This window comes from Epinephelus fuscoguttatus, linkage group LG20, assembly GCF_011397635.1.
Source record: "Epinephelus fuscoguttatus linkage group LG20, E.fuscoguttatus.final_Chr_v1".
Classification (NCBI taxonomy): Eukaryota; Metazoa; Chordata; class Actinopteri; order Perciformes; family Serranidae; genus Epinephelus; species Epinephelus fuscoguttatus.
The window spans coordinates 10214381-10229336 of record NC_064771.1 but is presented as its reverse complement, the minus strand read 5'-3'; the positions used below and the strand labels follow the sequence as shown (position 1 = coordinate 10229336).

The 14956-nt window shown below is 43.8% G+C and overlaps 1 protein-coding gene across 12 annotated transcripts in view; it reads left to right on the top strand.

Moving 5' to 3' along the window:
- Window positions 1-299: 299 nt before the first annotated feature.
- The window catches only part of cacna1g (calcium channel, voltage-dependent, T type, alpha 1G subunit), a 213037-nt gene continuing 198380 nt past the window's right edge, over window positions 300-14956 (top strand). For all 12 annotated transcript variants that reach the window (XM_049562754.1, XM_049562752.1, XM_049562757.1 and 9 more), the window contains exon 1: window positions 300-406. In XM_049562754.1, coding sequence (XP_049418711.1) covers window positions 314-406 — 93 coding nt within the window. In that variant the 5' untranslated portion in view covers window positions 300-313. The remainder of the gene's footprint in view (window positions 407-14956) is intronic.

Genomic DNA, 14956 nt, shown 5'->3' with positions numbered 1-14956 from the left:
AACAGGGTGAAGAGGGAACAATGACTGCCACTCAGAACAACCACAGGTGGGATTTTCCACCTCCCATATTCCTCTGTGGCTCATTTTTCCTCTCAAAAGCAGTTTTTGGTAGTGAATTGGAGTGAAAGAGATAAGCGTGCATCACTTTGTCAGAGTTTATACATTTGAATGGGATAATGAGGTCACTGGAGAGAGTATAGAGATGTATTTTGTGCTTGTCATTAACTGTAAGCTCCTGACTCTTGTCTTTGGATCACAATCTATCATCTATATTCCTTAACTACTGCTCTCTACATGGTTCGAACGAGCATCCATGTTGGTGATCCTGATGAACTGTGTGACACTGGGCATGTTTCATCCCTGTGAGGACATCAAATGCGACTCTGAGAGGGGCAAGATCCTGCAGGTAAGACACTTTACAGCTTCGTATCTTACGGATTGCATGTGTTTGTTTAACGTAGAAAATTCAAGCAGAGCAAGAGCAGAATGCAATTTTTATCTCTCAAAATGTTTGAGAGATTTTGAAATGTACCTAAAGGAGTTCCAATATGTAAGTGATAACACATAACAAGGTGTCCTGATAAAGTTGAGGCCAAGGCAAAGAATGCTTGAGTCCATTATGTCCAGGAATCAGTATACCTATGTGTGTATCAATGCTCTTACACACATCACTCACAGAAAGTGTGGCTGGTGCATCACTGTAAATGTCTTCCAGGAGAGACTGTTGAACAATATTGAGTCTCAGTTCTCACCATTGCCCCATATATACAGCCTGCTCGAGATGGTAATGTTGCACCTCACCATTCTGTGGAAACGTAAATAGAGAGAAAGAAAAAAAATGGGGATGAGCAAACTTTCTGTTTTGTTTTTGTGTGTGTTTCTCTGTCATCATTCTGTTTCTCCTCTGAAGTTTGATTTTTTGAGGTGTAGGTCCAGGAATGCAGCAAAGGCTGACCTCCTCATGAGGTTTTTTTTCTCCTCTTCAGCAGCAACTTGTTGAGTTTTAGTTGCAGGGATGGATGATTGATCAGTCGATTAGTTTGTGGTTGGATCGATCAGAGCTGATAAAATCAGATCAGTGGATTAGAGGAGCAGCTGCTGCAGAGACAAGTGAAAACAAACTTTTAGGCCTAGCGCTGGACCGCAGGGTGCGAGGTTTCCATTGGAACACAGCCGGTGTCATTAAAGGTAGTTGGCGTTAGCTGATGAGGGGCGGGGCTGACTTTCCGTCTTTTTTTGTTATCTTTTTTTTTTGCCAGTGTCAGGGCTTGACGCTAACTTTTTTCCCAAGGAGCACATGTTCTCCTAAGTTGAAAAAGTAAGGAGCACACAAAGAACTTTGGGGGCACAATGTAAATTGATCAAATAATGTGTTTTCCGTAATAAACGTGATGCAAATAGACATTTACAAGCAAAATTATTTAATGAACTTGTATACAAAATGTACAGAAAGGTAAAATCATCAAGTTTTGAAAAAGTATTGCAATTTAATTTTGTCTTTAATGTTATTATCTTATATATATTATCTTTGCAATATGATTATCTTATATAATGTTATTACTATCCTAAAACATTCTCCAGGTCCTCTGAAACTCTGCAGGACTTATTTCCACCCTGCCCAGCAGCGGTACTGCGGCGAACAGTCCCTAACTGCGGGGAGAACGGAGCAGGCCTCCCCGGAGGTCCGCCGCTTTACCCGGTCTGTCTCCTCCACACTTTGACTTATTTCCACGCTGCTGACAGTGGGACTTAATGGCCGGGCTCCACTGGCTGCAAATGTAAGCGTCACGTCAACATAGCGTTGCGGCGTATTCATTGGGGCTCCACTGGCTGCGTACGGAAGCGACACGTAGAGAAGCCAGCGGGGTTGTTTACCACCGAGACGAGAGGCTGCATGTAGGCTGAAAGAAATGTTAAAGCATTTTCCACCTAAGTTATTACATATATTTGAGTTATCTACAAGTTTACTGTACTGTTTGTCATCTACTTGCTTTCAAATGTCCGCCACGGACATTTACACAATGTCACGGATAAACATGGGTAAATGCATGGAAAAAATCATCACATATCACCTCTGATAATGGTTTATTCATTTAAAAACACATTGTGCTCGTTTAGCACCCAATTTCATGTAGTTTTTATCTGCTGGAGGGTCACGTAGGGAAGCGTAGCACGACAAAAATAGAAGAGCCGTGTAAAATAGAGAGTTGTCGCGTGACTGACGGGGGTTGTCGCGCCACTTCTGTTGCCGGTGGAGCTGCTGTAATTGATTAACAGGGGGGCGAGCTGCTACGGGACTCGCGCTGCAGACGTGTTGTGCCGCTGACGTGCCCGGTGGAGCCCGGCCGTTATATTCATTGTGCCGACAGTAGCTTGGAAAACCGCCCATAACGCCAGGGCCTGCCCTGCCTGCGAAGCGCAGCGCACCGAAATTCTCCCGCGAGCCAGAGCACTTCGTTCACATCAGACGCGCATCTCTCCACGCTGGTCGACAAGCGGTTCTGCTCCCAGCTGTTGTCTCCGTCACATTTGGGGCTGTTTTTCCATCATGGGTAACTACCCAGCTTGACACATTCGCTCGCGGCTCGTGCAGAAAATAGACCAGACGCCAAAATGATCGCTGCAGGGCCGGCGGTGTAGCTGCGCAGCGCGGCCGGTGTGGATGACACAATCGGTTAACACGGGCACCGAAAGGAAACTGGCTTCACTTCTTAGCGCTTCGAGGCTATTCACGGCGCTTCCGCGGACGGTGTGGCTCTTAACCGTGTCACACAGGGAAGAGAGAAGAGGGAAGGCTGCTGGAGTTCCTCTAACATTTGCGATTAGATTATCATATTTTTTTATTGACAAAAATATAGGCTGCTTTGGCTGATTTTTTTATGTGCACATGTGCCCCTAAATATTTTTTACAGTTCGCACACACCTATTTTTAGTCGCAAATGTGAGTGAAACGCTCGCACTGTCGAGCCCTGCAGTGTGTCCTTGTGTATCAGTCTGTGTCCCCTCTCTAAATCCTGAGATTTTTGCAGGTACATGAACACAGCGCAGGTGGTACTCTTTATGAGTGTTGTTTTTTCCTCAGCAGCAGTTTGAGTTATTTTGAGTCGCTGGGTGGATAATTGATTAGTCGATCTGATCAGAGCTGATCAGATCAGATCAGTTGATGAGAGGAGCAGCTGTCTGTGAGGGAAAGCAAACTTCTAGGCCAAGAAAAATGAACAGTTAAGTTTCACTTTCCCTGTTCCGAGTGTTCTGCTGTTCTATCTTTGCCCAGAGTACGCTCAGCGCTCCTAGAACATGGTGCTCTGAATAACCAAATGGTACATATATTCCAACAGTGCACCTAATGAACCATCCAGCTCCAAAAATAACCAATCAAATGTGGCTACAGATGTTTTGATCATGGAGGGGGGTTGCCACAAATTAATGAATGTGCAGGAAACCCTGCTGTCTGTTCACAGAGTCTGCTCTGCGCTCCAAGACTGTAGTGCTCTGAATAAGCTCCGAATGAACAGTCTATCTCTAAAAATAAAAAATCAATCTGTGGCAGCAAATGCTAATATTGTGGCAGGGTGCCATAAAATAAATTAATGTTTGGGAAACCCTGTAGTTACAGACCCAAATCGACATCTATGTAAAATGGGGAGATGCCAAGATAGGACCTGGGTGTTGCTGGTGCTGTTGAGCTACACATCACGCCGATTTTGCTTCTAGAGTGGCAGCATACAATCGAAAATCACACTCTGGGGCAGCATTTGTTGTCCCCTTTTGTTTCAGTGTAAATGGTGGATCTTCCTTATGGCACTTTAACCACACCTTTGTTTAGAAAATGCTTCTCAGTAGTCAGTAGTCAGTAGTCAGTAGTTTGAGTCATCTGCTACAGTAGTATAGCTGGACCTTGAACTCCTTATTGGAAAATGTGATTTAACTGTTGATTGAAATGGTGCTTGAGATGTCCTGTTGAAAGAAACAACACAGAGACATGACAGTAAGACACATTTATCACCAGCTTTTATTTATCTGCTTTGATCTTTATTCAATAAGACAAAGAAAACTCACTGGAGAGCCTTCTGGTAGGATGAGCATGAAGAATAAGAAAACACAAACACACATTACAAAAACAACATTCACACTCATACAGTAGATGTGACACTTGTAGATGCAGACAAGAAATGCAGAGCAATGGCTGGAAAATATCAGACATTACAGCAAGGCAAAAACCACCACAGTCTGTACGGCAGATTATTCAAACACAGCGAAAAACAGATGACGGGGAGCAGGAACTCTGAGAGGTACAGGTACAATTTTCTAAACCACTGCCTTTGATAGAGTCCCAGAGAGGGAGAGCGACTAAAACAATATTTTCCATCATATCTGGCCTTTGCAGCTCCCTCCATTTGCATTATCTCCGATGGAAAATAAACAACAACATTGTGTGGAGGCGTTTCCATTAATTTATGGCCCTCCTTTAACCTAACAAACACTAATGGAGGCTGCATTGTTGTTCTTGTTGTAAAACACAGAGGATAGAAATCCCATATTTTTTCTGCATTGGCTGAGGGAATGAAGCGAACTGAGGTGCAGCAGAACAGAACTGTGTTATCTGGCACCGTACATCTTCTGCAGTGAAGGGATAATGTGCTTGCAAAGTGGTTCCAAATAGATTGAATCAGAACAAAGTCCTCTTATTTTCTTGTCCACTGACTCAGTGAAATAGAGCAGTTTCATTCCAAACCGAGTTATCTGTCATTTTAAAAAATACAGCTCTATTCCGAGTATATGCTTTCTGATGTGAAAGTCAGTTTGCTGGGTAGGATATTTACCGATCTGAAGCATCTGTTTAAGTAATCATACTTCCATTTTCTCTAAAAAAAATAAATGGATGCATACACATAATTTTCTTTTATGAAATTTACCATTACTTTTGAGAGTAGAGGAAGTACAGGAAAAGAAAGGAGACAGAATGAAAGGTAAGGAGGGAAAGGAGCGGCAATGAGAAAATGAAATATACATTCTATGAAAAGGATGGTTTCAGATGAAAAGAAAAAAAAAAAAGAAACATGAGGAGCGAAGAGTTTGAGGCTGCTGTTGCTGGGCAGCCCGAGCCTGTCGACTCCTTCCATCTCTCCGCTTGTGGATATGAGATGTGATTTAATTCAGTGGGTCTCCTCTCTGGAGCGCAGATGAATGCACAGCCTAGAGGTTAAATGCATTCTTATTAATTCCCCGCTTCCTCCATTTCAATCTCGCCATCACTCACCGCACTGATATGTTAAGAGATCGTAAAGGCGGATAAACTACACACTGGCATGCTCTTGTTTGTCTTCGATCCGTCTCACACTGTCTGGAACATACTGACTCTCCGCTTTTCTGTCTATTTACATCCTCGCATGTCTCTTTATTTCTCTCACACTCTTGACATGCTGTTGCCTCGATCCCTCCTGACTTCTCATCGTTTTTTTCTTGTCTTTTTTTTAACAAGAGTTTGATTTGACTTTACAACCACCTCAAGTTAAATATTTTCCTCAATATCTGATTTTAAAATTCGTTTTGATAGCAAACGATAGCACTTTTAATTATAATCATGTCATCATCCTATTATGATGATACAAATTGTTGTTTTTATGTATAAAGAATGAGTAGCAAGACAGCTGTAGGATTTACTGAGGGATGAGCTCTAAGAGATATATTATTCAACAGAACTGCATTAAGAGGAAAGTAATAATGGTAAGAAATGAAAAGTTAAGAAATAACTGACTTTATCAGTTACTGCTGACTTTATCTGCAGGTGGGGACAAACTGACACAATGATGACAAAAAAAATGATCTAATGTATTTCCTTTGCTGAATTTATATCAAGGCATTGCAAAACTGACGTAAACCTTTCACAAAGTTTAAAAAGTTTCCCTCAAAAAATTTCGTTCTATGCAACCAATTGGCGAATCTCATTCAGGGCGCCCTATTTAAACTGCTCTGGCCTGCCTACTGTTGCTGCTTCTTCTGCAAGCCACTTTGCAACCCACCTCCACCCCAGCTCCTCCTTTTCATGCTGTGTCTGACTTATCAGTGTCATTTCTGTTTGTCATTGATGCTGCACTGTTCTGTTCCCGGAGGTCTTTGCTGCTGTTCTCCCCAACTTAGGCTTTCCTTGTAGGCACATGAAAGGGTGGGGAGGATTTGCTCTCTCTGCCTCCGACTTTCCTTGTTTGCACATGGAAGGGCAGAGAGGTTTGCTCCCTTTGCTCAGGCTTTCCTTGTTTGCACATGGAAGGGCAGAGAGGTGTTCTCTCTCCGCTTTAGGATTTCCAAGTAGGTGTGTAGAAGAGGCTTTCTGTGAAGGCCTGAGGAAAGGCAGAAGCCCCAGAACAGAGACATACAGCCAAATATAATACTGCAAATGGAAATACGAAACGGTGTGATCTTTAAAGCCCAACTTGAAGGTTGGAGACCATGGTGAATAAATGTATAGGAAAATGATGTAGAAACTTGATTAAAACAAACAAACAAAAAAAAAACATATACACACTACAGTGACTTTTGTGGTCGTTTTTGTGAGAGAATTTTGCTTCCGCATCTACAAACCCACTAACCGGAAGCAACGTAGCGTAAGGATCCCAGAACATGGATCCCAGTACTAGTTTTGAGACTGAAGAGGTTGAAAATGTACATTCATATGCATATGACGGCCCACATGCTTATAATTATTAGCCTGCTAGGCGTCCAAGAGACCAGGAACAGATCAGGGTTAGGAGAAATAACGGCCACAGGAGAGAAATAGAGCTGGGGTGTGAGGAGAACCAGTGGAGAACTGGGCAGGTGTCTTGGTGAGCGACCAGCGTTAGCTAACGACAGCTAACGATGTCTAACACTGTGTTCACATCACAACATTAAGTTTGCCATCACGTATTAGGTTATAATAAAGCTACCAATAGGTCTGCCAGTATTAGATAACTAATGCTACTTACCCAGTAGTTACCCAGTCTAACACACAGCTAATGGCTTACCCAGTTACTTAACAGAAACTAATGCGCAAATATCAGCTTGTATCAGACGTATCTTGCTATGCGTGTTATAACTCTGCATTACGGTGTATTGACGTCCGCAGGGGAGAGAGGGAGAGAGAGAGATATACGAAGATTTCCTGATAATTTTTGTATGATAGGTGCTTGTGTGGGAACTGCCAGCCCATCTCCTCAGCTGTGGAGAGTATGTGCTGCAGGGAGGTGGATGCCTTCTGGGCTCTGGTGGAGCTCATCCTGAGCAGCAGCCTTCTCTTCTTGCCCCTGTTATTAGATGGATCAGCCTGCTGCTACTCATCTTTCCAGAGCAACATTACTCTTTCCTCCTCCAATTTTGCGTTGTACTGCATCATCATCGGTAACAATGTGTGTAATTCCAAGTCAGATGGGCTGTTCCAACAAACAGGCCAAGGCCGGCAGTTTTATTCCACCCTTACATTTGTTTTCCCACATTGCTGGTGGTGACCTTGCAGCCCACAAGGTGAGCTGGCCCATCTGGCGTTTACCAGAATTGCCGATGGCCAGTCCAAGTCTAGCAGTAACCATTAATTAGAAATAGTTACTAACATTGCACAAAAAGTGATTGCATGATGTGTGATTCACTGCTGCAAAATACTTGAAAAAAATGACTTGGTGTAAAGTCTACAGCTGGTGGCATCTGACTTAATTGTTGAGTGGTAAGATGGTTAAAAAAACTACGCCAACAAACAAACATGAACATTTGATAATGTTATCTGTTACTAATCAGAAATGTATTTCTTTTGTAGGCTAATAACACAGAAAAGTGATATGATTCTTTCAGTCTGTGCCCAACCTCTTAGATCATGCCTATGCTTAACATAGCCATGCTAGCTTAAGTGCTAATGAGGGAGCTCTGTCGGGCCCTTCATAACTCTCCTCTCTGATGCAGGCTAAATGAGCTCTCATCTCCTGACACAGCTAATGGCTACTGTAATGGTCACAGGCCACTGTGTAGCTGCAGGGTAGAGTGTAGGATGATTCACGCTTTATGTGTCAGCACTGTTGAAAGGTTACCCCGAGGCATTATTTACAAGTCATTTTAATGATACTCAGAAGTTGCTTTAAATTCACTGGTTTTCAGTTTAATTACATTGCATTGTTGGATGATATTGAAAGTAATCATTAAATCGATTTGGATTAGTATTACCTCTGCAAAGGAGGTCATGGTTTTGGCGCCAGTTGTGCATCTGTTTGTCAGCTTGATTATGAAAAAACTACTGGCCTGGTTTTAATGAAACTTGGTGGTAGTGTGTAGCACAGGCCAAGGAAGATCTCATCAAATCTTGGAGCTGATCTGAATCACGAGGCAAATGAACCAATTATTTTTTGCTTGTTAAATTTACAATACATATGCTGTCTTCGGATGTCACAAGCAAATATGGAAGTGGCTGAGCCGAAATGGTCGCAGCTAGCAGTGCCATGCAAACAACACCAACAGTGCTGACAGAGCTGACAGTGTTAATGCCAGAGGGCGGGCAGCACACTTCAGTGATGATGCTGTCCCGCCACCATGGGTGGGGGTGACGTTGTGAGATTTGGCCATGGTGGATGTCTGTACTTTCTGAGTGCTCCCCAAGTTTCAAGTTTAAGTTGTGTAAGAGGCTCAATTTGAGTTTTTTAAAGTCAACCACGGACATCCTATTTTCAGCTATATTAGTGGCACAGCTCTAGGGATGTCTGACTGTCAGGTGGGACAACATTTAATGGAAATTTGTACACACATTCATGATCCCCAGACAATAAATCCTAATGACTTTGGTGATTCCTTTTTAACATGAGCTCCCAGCAGTTGACATTTGTTGTTTTGAGTATATTGTCTTTGCCATTCAGTTGTTGCCGTTACATACACCGATCAGCCAAAACATTAAAATCACTGACAAATGAAGTGAATAACATTGATCATTTCATTACAATGCAATGTTCTGCAGGGAAACCTTTGGTCCTCACATTCATGTGGATGCCCCTATACGCACTCCACCCACCTAAAAACTGATTGCAACAGCTGATTGCTCAGCAAGGCAGTACACCATGCCACACCACAAAAACTGCTCAGGAATGGTCCAAAGAATGTGACAAAGAGCTCAAGGCATCGACCTAGCTTTCAAATTCCCCAGATCCCGATCTGATCAAGCATTTGTGGGACAAACAGGTGCCCTGGAGGTCCTTAGTCCAGGTCTCGACAGATCAGAGCCAAGTCAGGTCTACAGTGGAGACTCTGACCTGTCGAGGCCTGGATACAGGACCTCTGGGGGTGTCCTGGGTTGTCTGGCACCAAGGCGTTGTTGACGGATCCTTTGAGTCCTGTGGCTTGTGAGGTAAGTTACCGGAATGCCCAATGGATGTTCGATTGGATTGGGATCTGGGGAATTTGGAGGCCAAATTGACACTTTGAGCTCTTAGTCACGTCCCTTGTGCCATTCCTGAGCAGTGTTTGTGGTGCATGTCCTGCCTGGGGGGCACACTTCCATCAGGGAGTGCTGTTGCCAGTAGGGGGGCTGTACTTGGCCTGTAATGGTGTTTGGATGGGTGATGCATGTCAAGTGGCATCCACATGAATGCCAGTACCCAAGCTTTTCCAGAAGAACATTGCACTGTAACAAAACAATCAGTGTTCTTCACCTCACCTGTTAGTGGTGTTAATGTTTTGGCTGATCGGTGTGTATTCATGCTTGCCCCCCAGAAGATCCTCTGTAAAAACTGGCAAAACTATGTCTAAATTGCATATCTTTTACTTATCAGCCAACATAAATGCAGATACCAGTATATCAGTGATCTGCTAAACTGTATCTCTCAGGCTCCGCTAACACCTTAATGTATGTGTCTATCGAATAGTGAGGAGAAAATATAGTACTACCTATTTGTGATATATCTCCCTTCTAACACTTTCTCCCAGTTGATACCCAGACCTGAACAGACCGCAGATGAGGTACAGAAGAGAAAATCAGAGAGCACTCCATATAAGAGTGAAAAAATAAGGGATAAGTGATGATTTAGCCGATGGAGTAGTTTCAAAGAAATGTCAAACTCTGGCTATAATGTAGCAGCTCTAATGTTAAAGAATGTCTCTTTTTTTCCTGAAGGAGAAATTTCAATGGAACACATTGTGCTCTGAATGCTACAGCGCACACTTAACCTTCCACCGTCCCTCGCAGCTACAGTACAAAACGATGTCTGTGGAAAGCGAATTAAATCATTGCCAATACAATGGCAACGCTGGGTTACAGAAAGAAACACAGAGAGAGGAAGAAAGAGAGAAAGAAGGAGGGAGAGGAGTTGGCAGACAGAAGGCATGGATTTAAATTCCTTGCTGAGATAGAGCTACTGACATTTGTGTGGAGTCGCAGTGCTGCTGCTACATGGAACTGCTGTAGGAGCTTTCAGGCCTGATTGGAAACCACACACACATACAGGTTCACCCCTACGTCAGCCTGGCATGGGCCCCCAGGATGAGGAACTGTCAGATCTTGTGTCTGCACGCGTTTACCCTGTCTGCTCTGAATGGTCGTGATTGAGCTGAAAAGTTCCACTCACAATTTTATCTCCCTCCACCTGTGAGGAGTGGATCTCAACTGAATGGCAGATTACAGTCAGCCTGCCCTATTCTCCGCACCACATGAGGCACCCACCGGCATGTATGGCTGTCTGCCTGCCTGTGCAGTGCACCTGTGTGTGTTTGTGCGTGTGTGATGAAAGCATCTGACCCCTGCGATAATAGCATTCAGACTTGTGACAGGCAGAATTAGCATACATAGTGGCTGAGATTTATTTTTCCAGGGAGGTTGCAGGGAAATGTTTTCACAGAATTGATGGCACCTGTTTTGGCCAAGAAGAATATAAACATTCATATTTACAACTTTCTATCTGTTGAGATGCCCTTTAGTTAAGTGCAGGGACGGACACAGCAGTCATAGTGGAGAGAGATTACTTCTGGATTCAGGCTTCATTAGTTATGTTCTGAGAGACACTGTTTACCACTGACCACCTACCTTCTGGGAAAGTGCTGCTGAGGATTTATAACTTCTTAATCAAATATGAATGGATTACCAACATTTCTAACAGCATTATTACCAAACAGAAAGAAAATACACTACCCAAAAAGATTTTCACAACTTAGCAACTTCATTTTTTTCCTCATGAATGGCTTATGACTGATCTACAGACAACCAATAATGCCATCTGTTCATCTGTATTTGTTCCCTCTAATGACCATAGACTGTAAAAATGGATGACGTGTCATCACTTCCTCCTACTGCACATAAACGAAGCCAAAATATCCCTGACACGGGTGCTGCCATCTTGCAGTGGTGATGTTATTTGCAGCCAGAGTCTCCACAGTTAATCGGAGAGTGGAGCCAAGAGTCAAGTTTCCACCCATGCTACTCAATCACAAGTCAATCACAGCCATGGAAGGATTACTGAATGGGTCTACCGGGCACAGGCCCAGATGCCCAGAGTGTCGGGGGGGGGGGGTTGTCCCTAACCTGCAAAGTGTCACTCAAATTAACATGCACTGACCAGGAAGAGATTCATAATGACCACAAAGAAATGCAAAGGAACTGTAGTGAGACATAAAATGAGAAGAAAGGGGACAAATAAACGACAAAAAGACACAAAATGACCAAAAATAACACCAAATTAGCTCAAAGAGACACAACACCAAACATCAGAAAAATGAATATTTTAACATAGTTTGGCCCATGTCCTGTCCGCTAATATGGAGGGGGTGGGGTTTGTGGCCTGTGCTGCAGCCAACCACCAGGGGCGACCAAAATGTTCTGAATTTCTTCTTTAAGGGGGCTGTCATTTCATCTATCTTTATATATAGCCTAGTCAATAGCAGAGTTGGGTATAATGCGTTACAAAGTAACACGTTAGAGTACTTTGATTACTTTTTGCAGTAACGAGTAACCTAACGTGTTAGTTTGCTGTTTGAGTAATCAAATACTTAAGTACATTTTCATACAAGACATCAGTTACTTCCGTTACTTTTAGAACGCTGGTCCTTCAGCTCCGAAACAGCAACGGCTGTCATTTGGTTCTAATAACGGAGATAACGTTAAACCTATCAGTCTGAAAGAAGCCACGGAGCTTGTGGCTCGCTACGTGGTCAGAGAAATGCTGCCATTGTCTACGGTGGAGTCTAAATAGGTGGAGTAGGACTCGCTGACAGACATATTTCAGACTCAGGACTTGCATTATGCCTGGTACACGCTACACGCTGGTACTCACCAATTATCCCTGGTCGTCTTTCACGGCGTGTGTGATGTCATCGTGTTTTTCTTGTCCTGTTTTTATTACTTTCACTATTATTTGAGTCACTGTGTGTGTTCATGTGCCAGCCGACATGTTGTTGTAGTCACCTAAAAGCGTCAGCGGATGGCAGGAGCTACATTAGAAGCACCTTTAAACTGTCAAGCTACTGTATCTTCCACAGGAAGTTCTAACAAATGTTTCAGAATAAAAGCCTATTTAGAAACCTCAGCAATTCTCTCAGCCGAGGTTATAAGGGGCTTTTAATTTGAAACAAGTTGAGTTTGAAATGACGGTGCGATGTGTTAACTTTACAAAGACAACGGAGCGGATAAAAAGTAAATACATAAACACACAGAGGGATTAATAAATAACGGACCATCTATAATGCAGTTTGTTTCAAATGAAGCTGGGAGCCTCTGCAGTTGTGGTGAGTAAAAGCCCCGCCGCTATTTGTTAATGTTATTACTTTATGTCCGACCCTGAGGATGTACCATCATTTGCTAGCTTGATGCTAATTACAGTAACGTTAACTCAGAGTTTCCTCCATTGGGGTGGCTGGGCTCAGCCTTAGAGATATGGTGAGGAGCTTGGACAGCTGGAGGGAGCTCAGAGTAGAGCCGCTGCTCCTTCATGTCAAAAGGGGTCAGTTGAGGTGGTTCGGGCAAATGATCAGGATGCCTCCTGGGCAGCACTTGACGCTAACTTTTTTCCCAAGGAGCACATGTTCTCCTAAGTTGAAAAAGTAAGGAGCGCACAAAGAACTTTAGGGGCACAATGTAAATTGATCAAATAATGTGTTTTCCGTAATAAACATGATGCAAATAGACATTTACAAGCAAAATTATTTAATGAATTTGTATACAAAATGTACAGAAAGGTAAAATCATCAAGTTTTGAAGAAGTATTGCAATTTAATTTTGTCTTTAATGTTATTATCTTATATATATTATCTTTGCAATATGATTATCTTATATAATGTTATAACTATGTTTTAAGATAGTAGATACATTCTCCAGGTCCTCTGAAACTCTGCAGGACTTATTTCCACCCTGCCCAGCAGTGGTACTGTGGCGAACGGTCCCTAACTGCGGGGAGAACGGAGCAGGCCTCCCCGGAGGTCCGCCGCTTTTCCCGGTCCCTCTTCTCCACCACACTTTGACTTATTCCCACCCAGCCGACAGCCTGGCCGTGGAGAACGGTCCCTAACTGCGGGGAGAACGGAGCAGGCTTCCCCGGAGGTCTGCCGCCAAACACGGTCCGTCTCCTCCACACTTTGACTTATTTCCTCGCTGCCCAGCAGTGGTAGCTTGGAGAATGGTCCCTCACTGCGGGGAGAGGGGAGAGGGCTTCCCCGGAGGTTCGCCGCTTAACCCGGTCCGTCTCCTTTGCCCAGAGACAGTCCTGGCTAGTTTTACGCCCTGGGCGAACCATCACTCCTGCTGCTGGTTGAAACGTGATAATAGGGGCGCCCCAGTGCCCACTCCACTAACTTGACATGGAAATGAGCGGTAGTCTAGAAAACTTTTTTTTTTTTTCCCTCACATAGATTGCGCCCTGGGCGGTTGCCCTCATTGCCCATAGCAAAAACCATCCCTGCCTCCACCACACTTTGACTTATTTCCACCCTGCCGACAGTGGGACTTATATTCATTGTGCCGACAGTGGCTTGGAAAACCGCCCATAACCGTGTCGCACGGGGAAGAGGGAAGGCGGCTGGAGTTCCTCCAACATTTGCGGTTAGATTATCATAGGCTGTTTTTTTACTGACAAAAATATAGGCTGCTTCGGCTGATTTTTTTTAATGCGCACATGTGCCCCTAAGTATTTTTTACAGTTCGCACACACCTATTTTTATTCACAAATGCGAGTGCTCCTGGGTGCCTCCCGCTGGAGGTGTCCCGGGCACATCCCACTGGTAGGAGGCCCCGGGGCAGACCCAGAACCCGCTGGAGGGATTACACATCTCATCTGGCCTGGGAACGCCTTCGGGTCCCCCAGGAGGAGCTGGAAAGAGTTGCTGGGGAGAGGGATGTCTGGGACGCTTTGCTTTGCCTGCTGCACCCGTGACCTGGCCCCGGATAAGCGGATGAAAATGGATGGATGGATGGATGGATGGATGGATGGACTACGCGAGCAACTCCATTGGACTGAATAGGTGTCATCTGAATAGGCGGTAGCCTGTCTACTTATTATTTTGCATCTACGAATTCATTAGTGAATGATGTGGTCACTTGAATATTTCACATGCATTTATTCTTTTAAAACACGATGTAAAACATTCTTAGGCATTCTTGACCTTAGCAACCAACTATAGCCATGTTGACCTGCCAAGTTATTGAAATGTTTTTTGTAACAAAGTTAATTACTTTGTAAAAACCTCAAAAGCTAAAAATAGGCTATTCACTTTGCCATAGACAAAGAAAAGAACCCAATTTGAGAATTTCTTGGCCTGAAATATTTGGGATTTCAGTGTTTCCCACAGGACAGGAATCTATTCGTGGTGGTGTGGTCCTGGGAGGGGGGGGGGGGTATTAAAAATATTTTTCAATACTCATCTGTGTGAAGAAGTGAACATCCAACATCAGAGTTAATTACTAACGAGCAGAACCACACGGCCGGGCTCCACCGGCTGCAAACCTACGTCACGTCAGCGTAGCGTCGCG